At 43.9% G+C, this 13,016-nt stretch overlaps 1 protein-coding gene and 1 long non-coding RNA gene across 7 annotated transcripts in view; one reads left to right on the top strand and one right to left on the bottom strand.

The window, feature by feature from the left end:
* LOC135795046 (limbic system-associated membrane protein-like) overlaps nt 1–13,016 on the bottom strand; it is a 159,924-nt gene that overhangs the window by 4,622 nt on the left and 142,286 nt on the right. For all 5 annotated transcript variants that reach the window (XM_065306596.1, XM_065306600.1, XM_065306597.1 and 2 more), the window contains 4 exons: nt 9,739–9,836; nt 1,344–1,518; nt 370–575; nt 52–307 (listed from right to left, as the gene is read on the bottom strand). In XM_065306596.1, the coding sequence (XP_065162668.1) occupies nt 52–307; nt 370–575; nt 1,344–1,518; nt 9,739–9,836 (735 nt within the window). The remainder of the gene's footprint in view (nt 1–51; nt 308–369; nt 576–1,343; nt 1,519–9,738; nt 9,837–13,016) is intronic.
* The window catches only part of LOC135795049 (uncharacterized), a 96,866-nt gene that overhangs the window by 8,080 nt on the left and 75,770 nt on the right, over nt 1–13,016 (top strand). The window lies entirely within an intron of this gene.

Below are 13,016 nucleotides of genomic sequence, written 5' to 3'. Positions count from 1 at the left end.
ATGATGCTCTGGTGTTGTCGCGTAGAGAGAGGGTAGAATAGGATAACTCACCATTGTCCGTCGTTTGGAAGGAGAACGGCTCCGACGGTGAGCTCCAGCCGAATTTGTTGCGCGACTCGACTTTGGCCTCGTAGTTCTGTCCGGGATCTAAGCCTTTGATCAGGTAACTCATCGACTGTACGCCCGAGTTGTAGACGGTGGTCGCTTTACCGTTGGCCGGCAGGATTACATCCCTCCACTCATGTCGACGGTCGAAGAATGTACGTCCGAAACCTCCTCCCATATAACTGGTATGAGTTCGATTCTCCTGATTAACAAAACGAAAAAAATCAGTAGATATTGAAGCGCGTAGTTTTTGAGTGCGTTTACCCTCATTGGAAAGATCTTCTTCTGGCTTTGATGATGCAGGGGTTGTGGGTGTCCATCCTCGGAAGTGAGCGGTGTGTCCGGTAGGCGACGGAACAGCAATTTGTATTCGACAATGGGGCTAAGCGACTCTACGGCCCAGCTTATGTTGTAGCTGTCTCGCCATTGACCCCTAGACGCCGAGCTGAACTTTGCAGTGTTTGGCAATCCTGTGAATACAAAAGCAGTTGAAATCATCTTAGTCAGCAGGATTTTTTTTGTAAATCTTTATTTGGGCCAATAAACTATGGCAAACATTTCAATTATTTTAATGATGGTGCGCGTCCGTGCGTAGCCTTCGATAGTTGCTCGAGTGTTGTTCAAGTTGCCTACAACCCTAGGTGTAGTGCGGATAGCGCATAAAACGGAGTGTCAGTATTCGAATCCCTCTTGAAAACGCACCCAGCCATCGCGTCGGGCTTATGCAAATCGACTTTCGAGGACTGTTTTCGGCAATTTTATGCGTTTGCGAGCGGCGCGGTAATTCAATTCTGAATTTCGTTTTCGAAGGACGAGGATTCGATAGTGCGGGGACAGTTTCCGATTTGTTTAGTGTTTTCATGCAATCGGCTCGACATTTTCTCATTGGGGGATTTTATCCTTGTAAATAGAAAATAATTACCTCTGCTTTAACCCGCTTCTATTTTGCTTAAATAAATGAAAAAGTTTATTTTTGGATCGCAAATTGCTGCGAACTGAAATGGTTTCAACAAATCCCGATTCCGGTGACAACCGAATGCACTCTCAAAAAAACATTTCCTTGACGTGCGGTCAGTTCACGTCTCCGGCATCAACTCGAATTAAATTTAGTTTCGAAATTTGAATCGACAGTGACAGGCTGTGATGCAACCACATACACACATATCCTACTGATGATGAGTGAGATTACTATTAATAGGAATCGCGCCGTCGATGTGATCGACGATCTGATATGTTACCTGACAGCTGAACGCTCTTGCGCGTTTTCCCCAATTGGTTGTCGGCGACGCACGTGTAGTTGCCGAAGTCGGAGTGCTGGACCTTGCGAATGACGAGGGTGTGCCGCGAGCCGCGCGACTCCATTATCCTGCGCTCGGTCGTGTCCAGCTGCATCGTGTCGCGGTACCATAAAACCTGAAATTGGGCCGGAACTTGAGTATACATCTACACACACATATCACTTCATTGGAATATGTATTGTATACAAATGTCGTCTCGAGCGCTACTCGCGCTGCAACCCAACATACACGGACGCTTGATCCACAAGAGGTAGATTTACATAGCATAATGAAGTAGGGATTTTTTATTCCTCGGAGAGAGAAAAGCGCGCTGCAGAAGGTAGAATATATCCACTTCTTGGCGAATTTCGTTGTCCGAAATGAATGCGTCGATGTAAAAATGCCCGTATGAATAGATTGGTTTGCTACATTGTACTCGTACTTGCATTGTGCTTGACTGCTTGAGCCTGAAGCCCAACTACTCAATACTTTCATATTTATGGAAGTAGTAAGTTTGCGATGGTGGAGGAGAGGCCCGAAATTTCCGAGCGGTTCGCCTCGCAGCAAGCGGCACATCCGGCTGCGGTTTAAAACTAATTTTCCGGGAAACCGAAGTAGGAAAGTTCGAGAATCCATTAGATATATATTTCGGAAAACGGCGGCGCGCTGCTGCATCCTCGTCGTCTAAATCAGTATCAAAGCGTGCGCGGCGCGGCACTTTACCTACATCACAAACTTTTAACTAACTTAAACCGATAGATTTCGTCTCATCTTTTCGCCAACGCACGCATACGCAATAGGCGGGAATTGGTGTTTATCGTCCGAAGCTCTCTAAAGGGACGACAATAATCATTCTCGGCTTTTTGTGTACAATTTTTTGATATTTCATGTTATTTCCGCCTGCAAAGCATGAATTTTCCATGAGAAAGGTTCAAAAACTATTTAATACAAATATTTGTGATAGTCAAAGGCATTTTTGTGATATCGAAAATCATAACTATCTATCCCGGATATGCGCAAAACATGGGATGGATTTCGAGACGTCGATATGCCATTGAGACGACGATGAAAACGATAAAGGCGCCATTTTATTATTACGTCCTCGGGTCGATAAATATACGCTGTAAGAACGCAAAAAATCAAATTGAATTATATCTAGCGTTTCGACTTACACCATGCGTTCGTTAGCCGCTTGAACCATTTGTATGCAATGCCCTGATACGCGTATAGATCCGAGCAAGCGAATTGACGAAATCGCATAGTTCTCTAATGATCATTAGGACGAATTCCGGTGGCAGGATTTCCTGCCCCCGCCAATAATGAAAGGGTAGTCTCGCAGCGCAACGCAACCAGGCGCACGCACCCGACGAAAAAAGCATTGTTAAATTTTTACCCATGCGTGGATCTTCCGGCATTCCGTTCGAAATATGTTTCTTTAAAGATTATCATCAATAACTCGCGCGGCGGCGACGACTTGAAGCGGAGAGAAAAGTGGTCGGAAGCCGCCAATCACGATTATGGATTTGCGTCGTAACCGGCGCACAACTAGTAAATAACGTATGTGAATCATCCTGAATAATTAACGATGTAGAAATGACATATGTGTGTGAGTTGTGATGGGTTCATAATTCGTAGATATTTTATTTTAAACAAATCTAAATTGAAAAACGCTTTTAACTTTTTTACATTTCAATATTTCGCAATATTAAATCAACTTTTGTGGTTCTTGAGGTTTTAAGGTTATTTTGAAATTCTTTGAGCGTTTACACAAAAATATAGCTTTAATAAACCCAGGGATTGTGTGTCGTTTCTCTACATTTTGTCATCTTACATGTTGACAAGCACGAAATATATAAGTGCATTTTGTCTTCTTTTAAAAAAATCTATTACACATTTTTTTCGTTGCGAGACATAAGCAAGGAAATATGAAGAAGCCGTCACGAGATAATGCCGTACTTTAAAGAGGGTCGAAATTTCGCGAAATGTTGTATATACGATGCGGGTGCTCAAGCTTCCGTATTATTTTTGTACTTGCAACATTTGTCGGAGGCAGGACTCGACTACGGCGCGCGACGTCGGCGCACATTCCGCATTGTATAAATTACGTCTTAAAAGCATTGTACGCGAGTGCGGATGTGTGCATGACGACCGCACCATGAATATGAGCAGCGAGAGAATATTGCTGCGAAAAAAAGAGTGGTCGAATAAACAACCGTTGATTTTTGCGCATGTTGCGTGTGTTATAAGTTGCTGACTTTTGTGCTACTTTCTTTTTTGGGTTGCCGTTGTTGTTGTTGGTGGTGCTTTGAGTGTTAGGCAACTTTTCATACGCCCACGTGCATTTGATGTCTCTTCCAGATTTCTTCTGTCGATTAATGCCGTTGCGTAAGGTGCACGCGCTTTTTCTGCTCTGGAGCAGCTTAGGCTAGGAAAACGTGCTTGTCAATAACGAACACGCTTTATAAATAACTCGCAGACGCCTGCCGCCTGTTTAATAGATAAGAACTTCTTCGACAGGTGCGATCGGCTGCCAGCTTCTGAAGCACGCAAGGGACGCAAGGTATTAACTAAATAACGAAACTTGTGAGAGTTGCACGAGAAACTAATTGATGTCAATTTGGTTGCCTGCCAAACTTTCTTCCTTCTGGCTACCGCCGCTTGGCTTTAGATTTCTTAACGTTTACACACAATAATAAGCGGCAAACAAAACGACATGCAAATTTGCCGCGCACGAAAACAATTCGACAACGAGTTTTGCGGTAATATTTTATTCGTTTATCTTCTTTATGTTTCTATAATTGCGTGCAGGCAGGCGAAAAAATAAAAACAAATAAAATTTGAATAAGAATTGTTTCCGAAGCATATTTTACGTATACCTAAGTACAATTTGAACATTTTGAAATATTCATTTGATATTCCCGCATGAGCGTTTCTTTCATGCGTCGCATCGCGCCAACAGCAAAAAAATCATATTTTCTTTCAGTCTTCACTTTCGGTGTCGTTTCATTTCGTTCGCATTGCGTCATTCTATTGTTTCATATTTCACTTTATGAAAATGTGTTTTAATAATCAAAACTGAAACACCTACTTCCTCCTTGTTGTGCGTTTCTTTTCGGGGCGCGCTGGCGGAATAAATTAAATACCACCCCCTCGTGTACCCCATTCCGCTGCCCCCGCCACCCATTGTGTGCGCGAGTAATATGCTCACACGTATATGACGAGCGGGGCGAAAATTGCGACGACGCGAAAAAATGAAGCGAAAATTAAAGCCTCGACACTGAAAATCTGCTCTCAAGCAAGCAAAAAAAAAACGCAAAATGTTATAATAAAATGTCGGAGCACGAACCGACGAACCCCGAAATGAAATGAACCAGGGATTTTTTTTCTCGTCGGCAACAAACACGAATGTGCGCTAAATGTGCGGAAAATACAATATTTAATCAAAAATAATTTGAATAAAAAAGTAGTTATCCGTAACACTTTGTAGGTTAAAGTGCTGAGCGTCGTCGAACGTGAAATAGACAGATAGATGTAACGTTGCGCGTTAACGTTTCGTCGAAATCAATTTTCTCTCCGCTCCTCCCGGCGAGGCCCTAACTTACTTCATGCGATTTGTTTCGTTCATCTGTTCCTGCTCGAGTTCTAGGCGCGAGCACTCGTACCATTCTTTCATTCCGGAAGCGTGGAATCGAATTCGCACGTTGTGCGCTCGTATGATATGTTTTTCTTTGCGCGAAGGCGGCAAATATGAGCAACATCGACAGGCGATAATAAATTTAACTCGCTCGCTGGCTCTCTGGCGGCGCAATGTGTTCTGTTCTTTTCGGGGGAGCGTTTTGGGTCAATTTTTAACGTGTCACGGATTCGCCCAGAGTCAGAATGGTGCGGGCTAACCGCGAATCGATTCGACGCGATTCTCTGCGTCGAAAATATTTTTCGGCTGGCAATTTCAATAAATCTAAGCGAAATCTATTATAAATATAAATCTATGGTCGTGGAGCGTGTGCGGCAGTAGACGCAAATCACATTTCCGTTTTGCAATTTTTGCGATTTCACCTGTGTGTGCGCTACACCTGCACCACGGATCGAATAGTTTTACGCCGTAAACGACATCCGATTCGTTTATGTTTTGTCGGTGGCTCGTGATTTTAAAACCGGCTAAACCACCATCGCGCGCATAAAGTGAATATAATCGACATTCGAACCTCACTGCAATAAAATTGAAACACCGTTGTGGAGCGGAAATATGCGCCGAAGTAAAATAAAAGCAATATCCACGCCTGTGCATCCTCAGCGCGCAAATATTTTCCGAACGCGCAGGCAACGCAATAAACAAAAGAATTACACGAGGCAACCCTTTCAGCGAAATTAATGCCAATTCGCGGGGAGATAATAGTTTAAAAGGAAAGTTGTCGGTCGGCGACGAATGGTCTTATTTGCACGCCCGCCGGCGACGAACGACGCAAAACGCGGGAAATTATGAGGAAAAGATGTAAACCCGAAAGGAAATGAGACACGAAAGAAGTGGAAGCTCGCATCGTGTTTGCTTTCGTACGGCTCGAATAATTCTCTCATTATAATAAAACGAGGGTCGGGGATACTTGACGAATTCGTTTTTATCGCGCAGCGCGGAAACGTAATATTGCAAAAGTTTATACGCAATTAAATTATGCGAATTCGGAATTCATTCCGCAGCATTGTAATTATATTGTTTCGACGTTAGAGTGCTTTGCAACAATATAATATGCGTGCCGGAATGATTTCTTAGTGGCGAGAGATGTAAGTACGATGTAAGAGCTAAGTGCTGCTAGCTAAGCTTCGGAAGCCGCAGGCGGGTGGCATCTTTGGAAATGTTTGCCGAGTTGGCGAACGAGTTAAACATTGTACAAATTACTTTTTTATTAGCAAACCAGAGCAATACAACAAATAGCCGGCGAGGACGTGAAATTGCCGGATCTAATGAGCGCCGCCGACGACGTAAATTTGTCCTCGAGGGGGCGGCTCATGAATAGGTAAACGATTCGGACGGAATGAGGTCAGGGCGTCTTAAGCTGCGACTCGCCCACGGACAATTTATGACTTTTTGTTGTTTGCTGTGACATCATTATATCCGTTAATTAAAAATATGATTAAGATATATTTCATTCTGTTACTTGAAAAACAACACGCTCTTACCTCACAAATAAAAATATTGGACGTATACCAAAATAAAATGATAATTTATATGGAAATTGCACATTTGCCGGTGACACTGCCGCCGCCCCGGAGGTGGTTGGCGTGACGTGGAAGGCATGCATGCGCGCACACGCCGCGCGCTAAGCCGACACGCGGATATTCGTAATATTAACATCATTTCTGGTTGGAGAATTACAATTTATGCACGCGTTTTTTGCGTCCTCCACTGTACGCCCTTGTTTTTGCGTGTGCGTGTTTTTTTTCTCTCTGTGTGTACACAAACGCGGTTCGCGCGGATCTATTTCGTACACATCGTGCACGACCGCGCGAATTACGAGGACGTGTTCACACATGTCATTATTGAAACGCGATTTAATGACGAGTGACGCGCCTCCGACGTGCGATACACGTTATTGACGATATTGCCGCCGATGTAAAAGCTTAAATTAACATCGTGCGCAAAAAACTGAATATTTTGTATCTGCATGTCTCGCATTTATCACAGTTTTACATTTTTGACAATAGATGGCGTTATGAGTGTTGTTTTGTTGTTTTTTGACTTCATTATGATTGTAATCCGATGCGATTTATAACAAAGCTGGTTTGGTGGTTGTAATCTGCTTACGCAGAGGGTGAAAATCTTGCGTATGCAAAGGAAAGCAATAAAACAAAAGGGCAAGAACAGTCAGCGGACCCCCACGCCCGAATTGAGATATTAGAACAGGCATAGAGTGTGTGTAATTGCGGTGAAAATCTGTTCGCTGCGTATATATCAATATCATAAATTCTCCTTTTGCCCGCGCTGCCACTTCTTTTTCTGCATAAGTTGCAAAGCCGTACTTGCGCACCCCTAGGTAAGCACGCGCGTCCGCAGAAGTATAAAGCAAAAATGCTCGGAGGGTAGGCAAAAAATAAGATCCGGTCGCGGGGGTGCGCGCATTTAAGCATATGCAGTTAAAGGAAACGCCGAGTCGGCGATCGCCGTCCAAAAGAGGCTTCAAATAGGCTTCGCCGTCTAGTTATTACGGCCGTGGGAGGGTGGAAATCGGTAACGGAAAAAAGAACGTCCTTGGTCTGCAGCTATATTCTATAATAATATCGGCGGACGGCCGCTCGGAATATGACTCAATTTATAAAGAGGAAAATGCGCGGTGCGACGGCGGCGCTGCATCATAGACGGAAAATATCTGAGAAATCGGAAGACCTCGAAGAAGAAAGCGGGAAGTAATTCAACTGCGATTGGATAAGAGTTCATGTATACAACGTCCTCAAATGGGATGTATTTACGAGCGTATAAATCTCCTTAAAGGCCAACCGGATTTTTTCTTCTTCCTAACTTTCAACTAAAAAATTTAGACATGCTAAAGCTGTTCACTGCTGCGTGAAAGAAAAAATGGAGATGATTATGTTAAAAATATCTTATATTTTACATTTAAATTGCATCCATTGTCAACAAAAGATTGTTTAAAGCAGTCGGAGATCTCTGGTGGACCCAACGGGCGGTAGGGAAATAAAAAACGCGCGCGTCTTCGCCTCAACTAAACTATTTCCCTATGAGACACGCCACTTTATATGAAAATTTAAGCGTATTTTTAGTTGGCCCCGCCACGACTCGGCATTCCGCGCCCGGCGCTACTTATGCAAACTTTTCGTGGGCGCAACGGTGCGCCGAAAATATGCGCAATTTAAATGATACTTTTCGACCGACATGGGAGACATTACGTAATAACATTCTTCTTTCCCCAAAGCATAAACTCGCTTTCTTCTCGTTGTGTTGGTACTCATCATTGCAGTTTCTTTTCATCGCGAAGTTTAGCGAGTAAAACGAAGGTAACAATGAAGCAAAGTGAGATGAGTTGTGATGTTGAGGGGGGAAATTAAGCGGCAAATCGTCGTAAAAAATTATTATTTGCCGGATGTAAATATTTAAGCAAGCCTAAGTGGAAATCCAGATGTTGTGCCGTGTGGGGGATACGTTTTTGATAAGACGCATATAATTATATCGCCCTGGGAGGCAAGACGATTCTTCGCGAAGGAGAAACACGTTTCCCACTTGCAAGCAAGACGTCTCGCCGTCCGGCGGGGTAAGGTAATAGCGCTGGGTGTTTAAATATTTAAAGTGGAATCTCGTTGTGGGAATCGCTCTATCTGCGGCTCACGTGCGTGCGTGTGCACACACCCCGGTGAAATTCGTCGCGCGGGCGAAATGTTGTCGGAAAACTCCCTAACTCCCCATTCGAGAGCGCCTCTAAAACATCTATTCACAATCAAAGTTGCCCGAATGTGCGTTCGATTCACGCCAAATGGCGTCACAGAAAGGGCATGGAAAGACACAAAAGTCCATCACGCCCGACCACCCCCAAGCGTACGCATATATATACACACATAGACGCACATTACCGAAGGTGCTTTCTCCGGGTTCCTCGAACACAATGCGCCTTCGAAGTGCTCAATCTCAATACTCGACTCGCAGCGCCTTTAAATAAGTGAAAAGATATTGAAATACATTCGGGTGTTGGTTAGATGGATATGTTCGTACATATTCAATAAGGCGCTGTCACTCTCAATGGAATTACGCTCGCACGTAATTCCGCCCGGATGGGGCCATTTTCAGGTGCTGGCGAAATCACATGAACTCGCACTCTCTGTTTGAATATTCAGACGTGTTAGACACCCACTTGCACCTTATCGCTCTTATTTTATCAGACGCCTTCACTGTTTTATCTGAACTCGAAGACAGGCTTATTAAAGATTGACACTTTTCTTCATATTGTGGACGTTGTGTATATCAGGACGAAAACAATGCGCAATGCCAAAAAGAAAAACGCCTCACGCACGCGTTGCGTTCGTTCGTTTCGTATCGCGCGCGTCGTTTAGATTAAACGGTGCGTACGGCCATAAATCGTGCCGAAAACGGCCAGCCAACACACACCCCCGCCAAACGGTTGGCACTAACTATATAGTCCAGGATTCTAGCCGTTGGGCTAAGTGAAAATGTTCGGCGTTTAGTGCACGGCAATTCGTGTTAACTGAAATTAAATTCCGTAAGTACGTATACGATTGGATATTCGGTTTATTAATTAGATAACGCGCGCGGCGCCGCCGGTGGAATTTATGTGCGCGCTACTCGTACCTCTGAATGTAATGGCAACGACGCAAATAAACTAAAAATAGCGCTCACCTCTGGTTGACTTTCGCCGTGCACAATGCACACCAGTTGGGCTTCGTATCCTTCTGCGGAGTGTACAACCGGGCGTTCAACGGAAATTTCTGGTGGATCTGCAACAAATAATTTACATTTATTTAGATAACGTTTTTTAGTATAAAGTTTAAATTTAAAAATATTGTTTTTAAACATTTCAAATGGTGGATGAAAAATAATGACTGTAATTTTGGTATAACACAGACTCAGATATGTGAAAATAGTTGGTTCGAAGTTGAAGACTTTTATATGCTGACTGCTTTTGCATTGGTGCATAAAACTGCTTAGATATCGCCAAATTACCGACTCGTTGAATACGTAACACGTTTTTTTCTATCGGCGTCGCCTCCCCTCTCATTTTTGCACACTTTTAGCCCTTATTTTTAACTCGGTGCGATTTACTAGCTATCTTAGAGCAGTCGCTCGAAAACCGGGAAGAAATTACGAGCTAGATAGATATGCAAAGCTCTGCCGGCAAAAGCCACCGCGCGCAAATGCAGCACACGGCTCTGTCAGCGGCAGGAATCGCCGATTGCCGTACCGCGCTGAACTCCCTGAGGAAAGACGAACTTCCCGACAGCAGTAACCAGCCAGCGAGCGGAAAAGAAGGGGGCGAGCGAAATGGTGAAATTGTAAAATGCTCCAAGGCACTTTCGCAATTTGGCATCGGCGCTCTTTAGTGTGCCTACATTACCAGACATAATGATTGAAAACTACATTGTGCATTTGTTGTAAAATCCAGCCGGGGAAATGATCGATTTTCGGGGTCAATTGTCACATCGTCGCTGGGCTTAAGAGCAGAAGAGAAAAAAAAAAACTAACACGCGGATATTTTCAGTGCGGGCATATTTTATTCGTGGTTGCCTTTTGCATGACCCAAAAGTTGATGTTTGAAGAGCAAACTAGTGCCCCGCACGGTCTCGTATGTAAATATTCATCTTGAATTCAGGTGCACCACACATGCACGTAGTTGCTGGTAGGGGAGGTCATCATCTTGGAAAATCTTGCTCCTGCTTTCGCCCGCTTGCTGATGTATACACAAGATATGCAATTTGACGACGATCTTTCGCCGTGCAGACGGCAACGAGGAGAAAAAGAAGTTTACCCGGAGGTTTTCATATTTTACTACACGCTGCTCGCCGTCAACGCGCGGAAGCTTGGCAGCAAGACGCTAAGACACTGTAACTCGGCCCCGGTGTTGGAAAAACGTACGCTGCACGTTACGACCACCGAGCGAGCTGCCGCGCAAAAAAAAGCCGGAAGACGGAAAACGACGAATGTCGTTCCGGGGCTTAGTGTGTACTTACTTATGCCAACAGTAGTCGGATAGTTTCGGCTTTTCTCTAACTCCACCGTCTACAACTTCGACGTTTGGTTTCAGTCGCTTCGTCAACAAGTACATTCATTTTTCTCTTGTTGGCGTTGTCAGTTTAATTACAATTCAAATTTAACTAGTAATAAACCGATGAAATATTTGCGCTGATTGACAAATAATAAACGTGTAAAACCGCGAATGGCATATCAGCCGAGTGCTAATTACCACTATGGCGATGTAATTTCCAAACCGCCGCAGGCAGCACTCGCCCCAATTGTCACAGGTAATTAAATGCGTATTTATAATTTCAACACGTCAAGCCTCACGCCCAAAAGTGAGAGCGGCGCGCAACGCGTTGATGATAATTAAAACCGACGCTTCCAATGAACGATGAAAGCTCCACGTGCTCTCGGCGGTGGCGGCGGCCTTTAGCCGTGACGAAAATCGTAAAATTCGCGCGCAATTAACTAAAATAAGTGTCGACAGCCTAAAACCACCACTCGCGCGTGAGCATGAGTAAAACGCGAGCGTCAAACCGCCGGGCCTGGCTTCCGCGTGTTCGCGAGCGGATGTTTCGTGAAGAGAGAAAGCTCCCACAACGGCAAAAAGCAGCGAAATTCGCGGCCTGGATAAATCGCCGGATTATCACCCTCGAAACGCTCGTTGCGCACTCGATGGCCCACGTGGCGCGCTCACGTCTGTTTCATCCATTTGCGAATTCGTCACGACGCTCTAAAAGGTTTCGTCAATTTTATCGAGTCAGAAAGTTCGACAGCTTAGATGGCGGTCTTCCGGTGCTGCGATCTTCTTCCAGTCACGCTGTTCGTAGTCCTCCGGATGGACACGTAGATTTGCGGTGGCACATAATCCGCTTTTGGTGATGGTGGTGGCTTCACTCTCTTTTCCACGGGCTTCCGAAATAATTGGCAGTCGTTGATTTAGATTAAACGAGAAACTAATGAGTCCGACGTAACTTCCTTTTCTTATTTTACGCCGGCGTGCGTTCGCGGTTGGCGCGCGGCTTTCTTTTAAAGAAATTTCCTTTCTTCGCTTCTCCCTTTTTAAGAAGGCAATTGTTAGCTCGTTCCGAGTTATAAATTATGTATACAAATACCCGAAACGAGCAGAGAGGCGCACAAAAAAATTACTTTTGTTTCCGGCCGGAGCATCTATGGGAACATTTTTTTAAATTTCAATGAAATGGAAAATTTTTCGCGTCCAAAAATCAGCGATATTATAATATTCAAATCATCACTTGTTTGTGCAATTTAAGCAGGCGTCAAATTTAATTTACAAACATAAAAATCAATTGCCAAATTATGTACTAGCAAAGGTTGGTAAAGAAAAAATAAAGATTTTGAATCTTTTAGAATATAACGATAGTAATTTATAAATTTTATATCGCCACAAACGACGCCGTAAATTCTATTTGCTGTGGGCAATTATTTTATAAGTTTAACGACGTAAATCTGCTGACGAACATTTTTAATTTAATATAATAGTCGCGCGGAACATTAATGTGCCCTGCGCCACGTATTTCATGCGACGGCTGTAAAAGTGTTTATTTCCTATATACACCGGCGCCTTCACCAATGAAAGGAAATATTAACTTGTACGTCGTTTTTGTCGCCCTGGTGGTGGCTGCAAAAAAGAGGCGATAATGTTTGCTCGCAGGCGGCGTTTGATGTTTCAATATATGAAAAATCGCTCGTAAACTTTGCGCTCGAACGCGACGTAATCAATTTACTTTTTAATTTCGTAATTCTTGCACATCAAAGTGTCCCCCGAACGAGGGTAATAAGAGTCAGCTATTTACATTTCTTAATTATAGTTGGAGAAAAAGTGAACGCAAAGTTTGCGCTTCATTTTATATTACAATGACACTGCGGGCGAACAAAAAAGTTGTTTTAATTTCCCAACTCGGTGACGCGTCGTGGGAAAA

Source organism: Atheta coriaria, unplaced genomic scaffold (genome assembly GCF_025399875.1).
Source record: "Atheta coriaria isolate IRGN ID8LTWV9N9 unplaced genomic scaffold, Caltech_Dcor_3.1 hic_scaffold_6_pilon, whole genome shotgun sequence".
Lineage (NCBI taxonomy): Eukaryota > Metazoa > Arthropoda > Insecta > Coleoptera > Staphylinidae > Dalotia > Dalotia coriaria.
The sequence above is the reverse complement of the archived record's forward strand: the minus strand, read 5'-3'. Positions and strand labels throughout refer to the sequence as shown.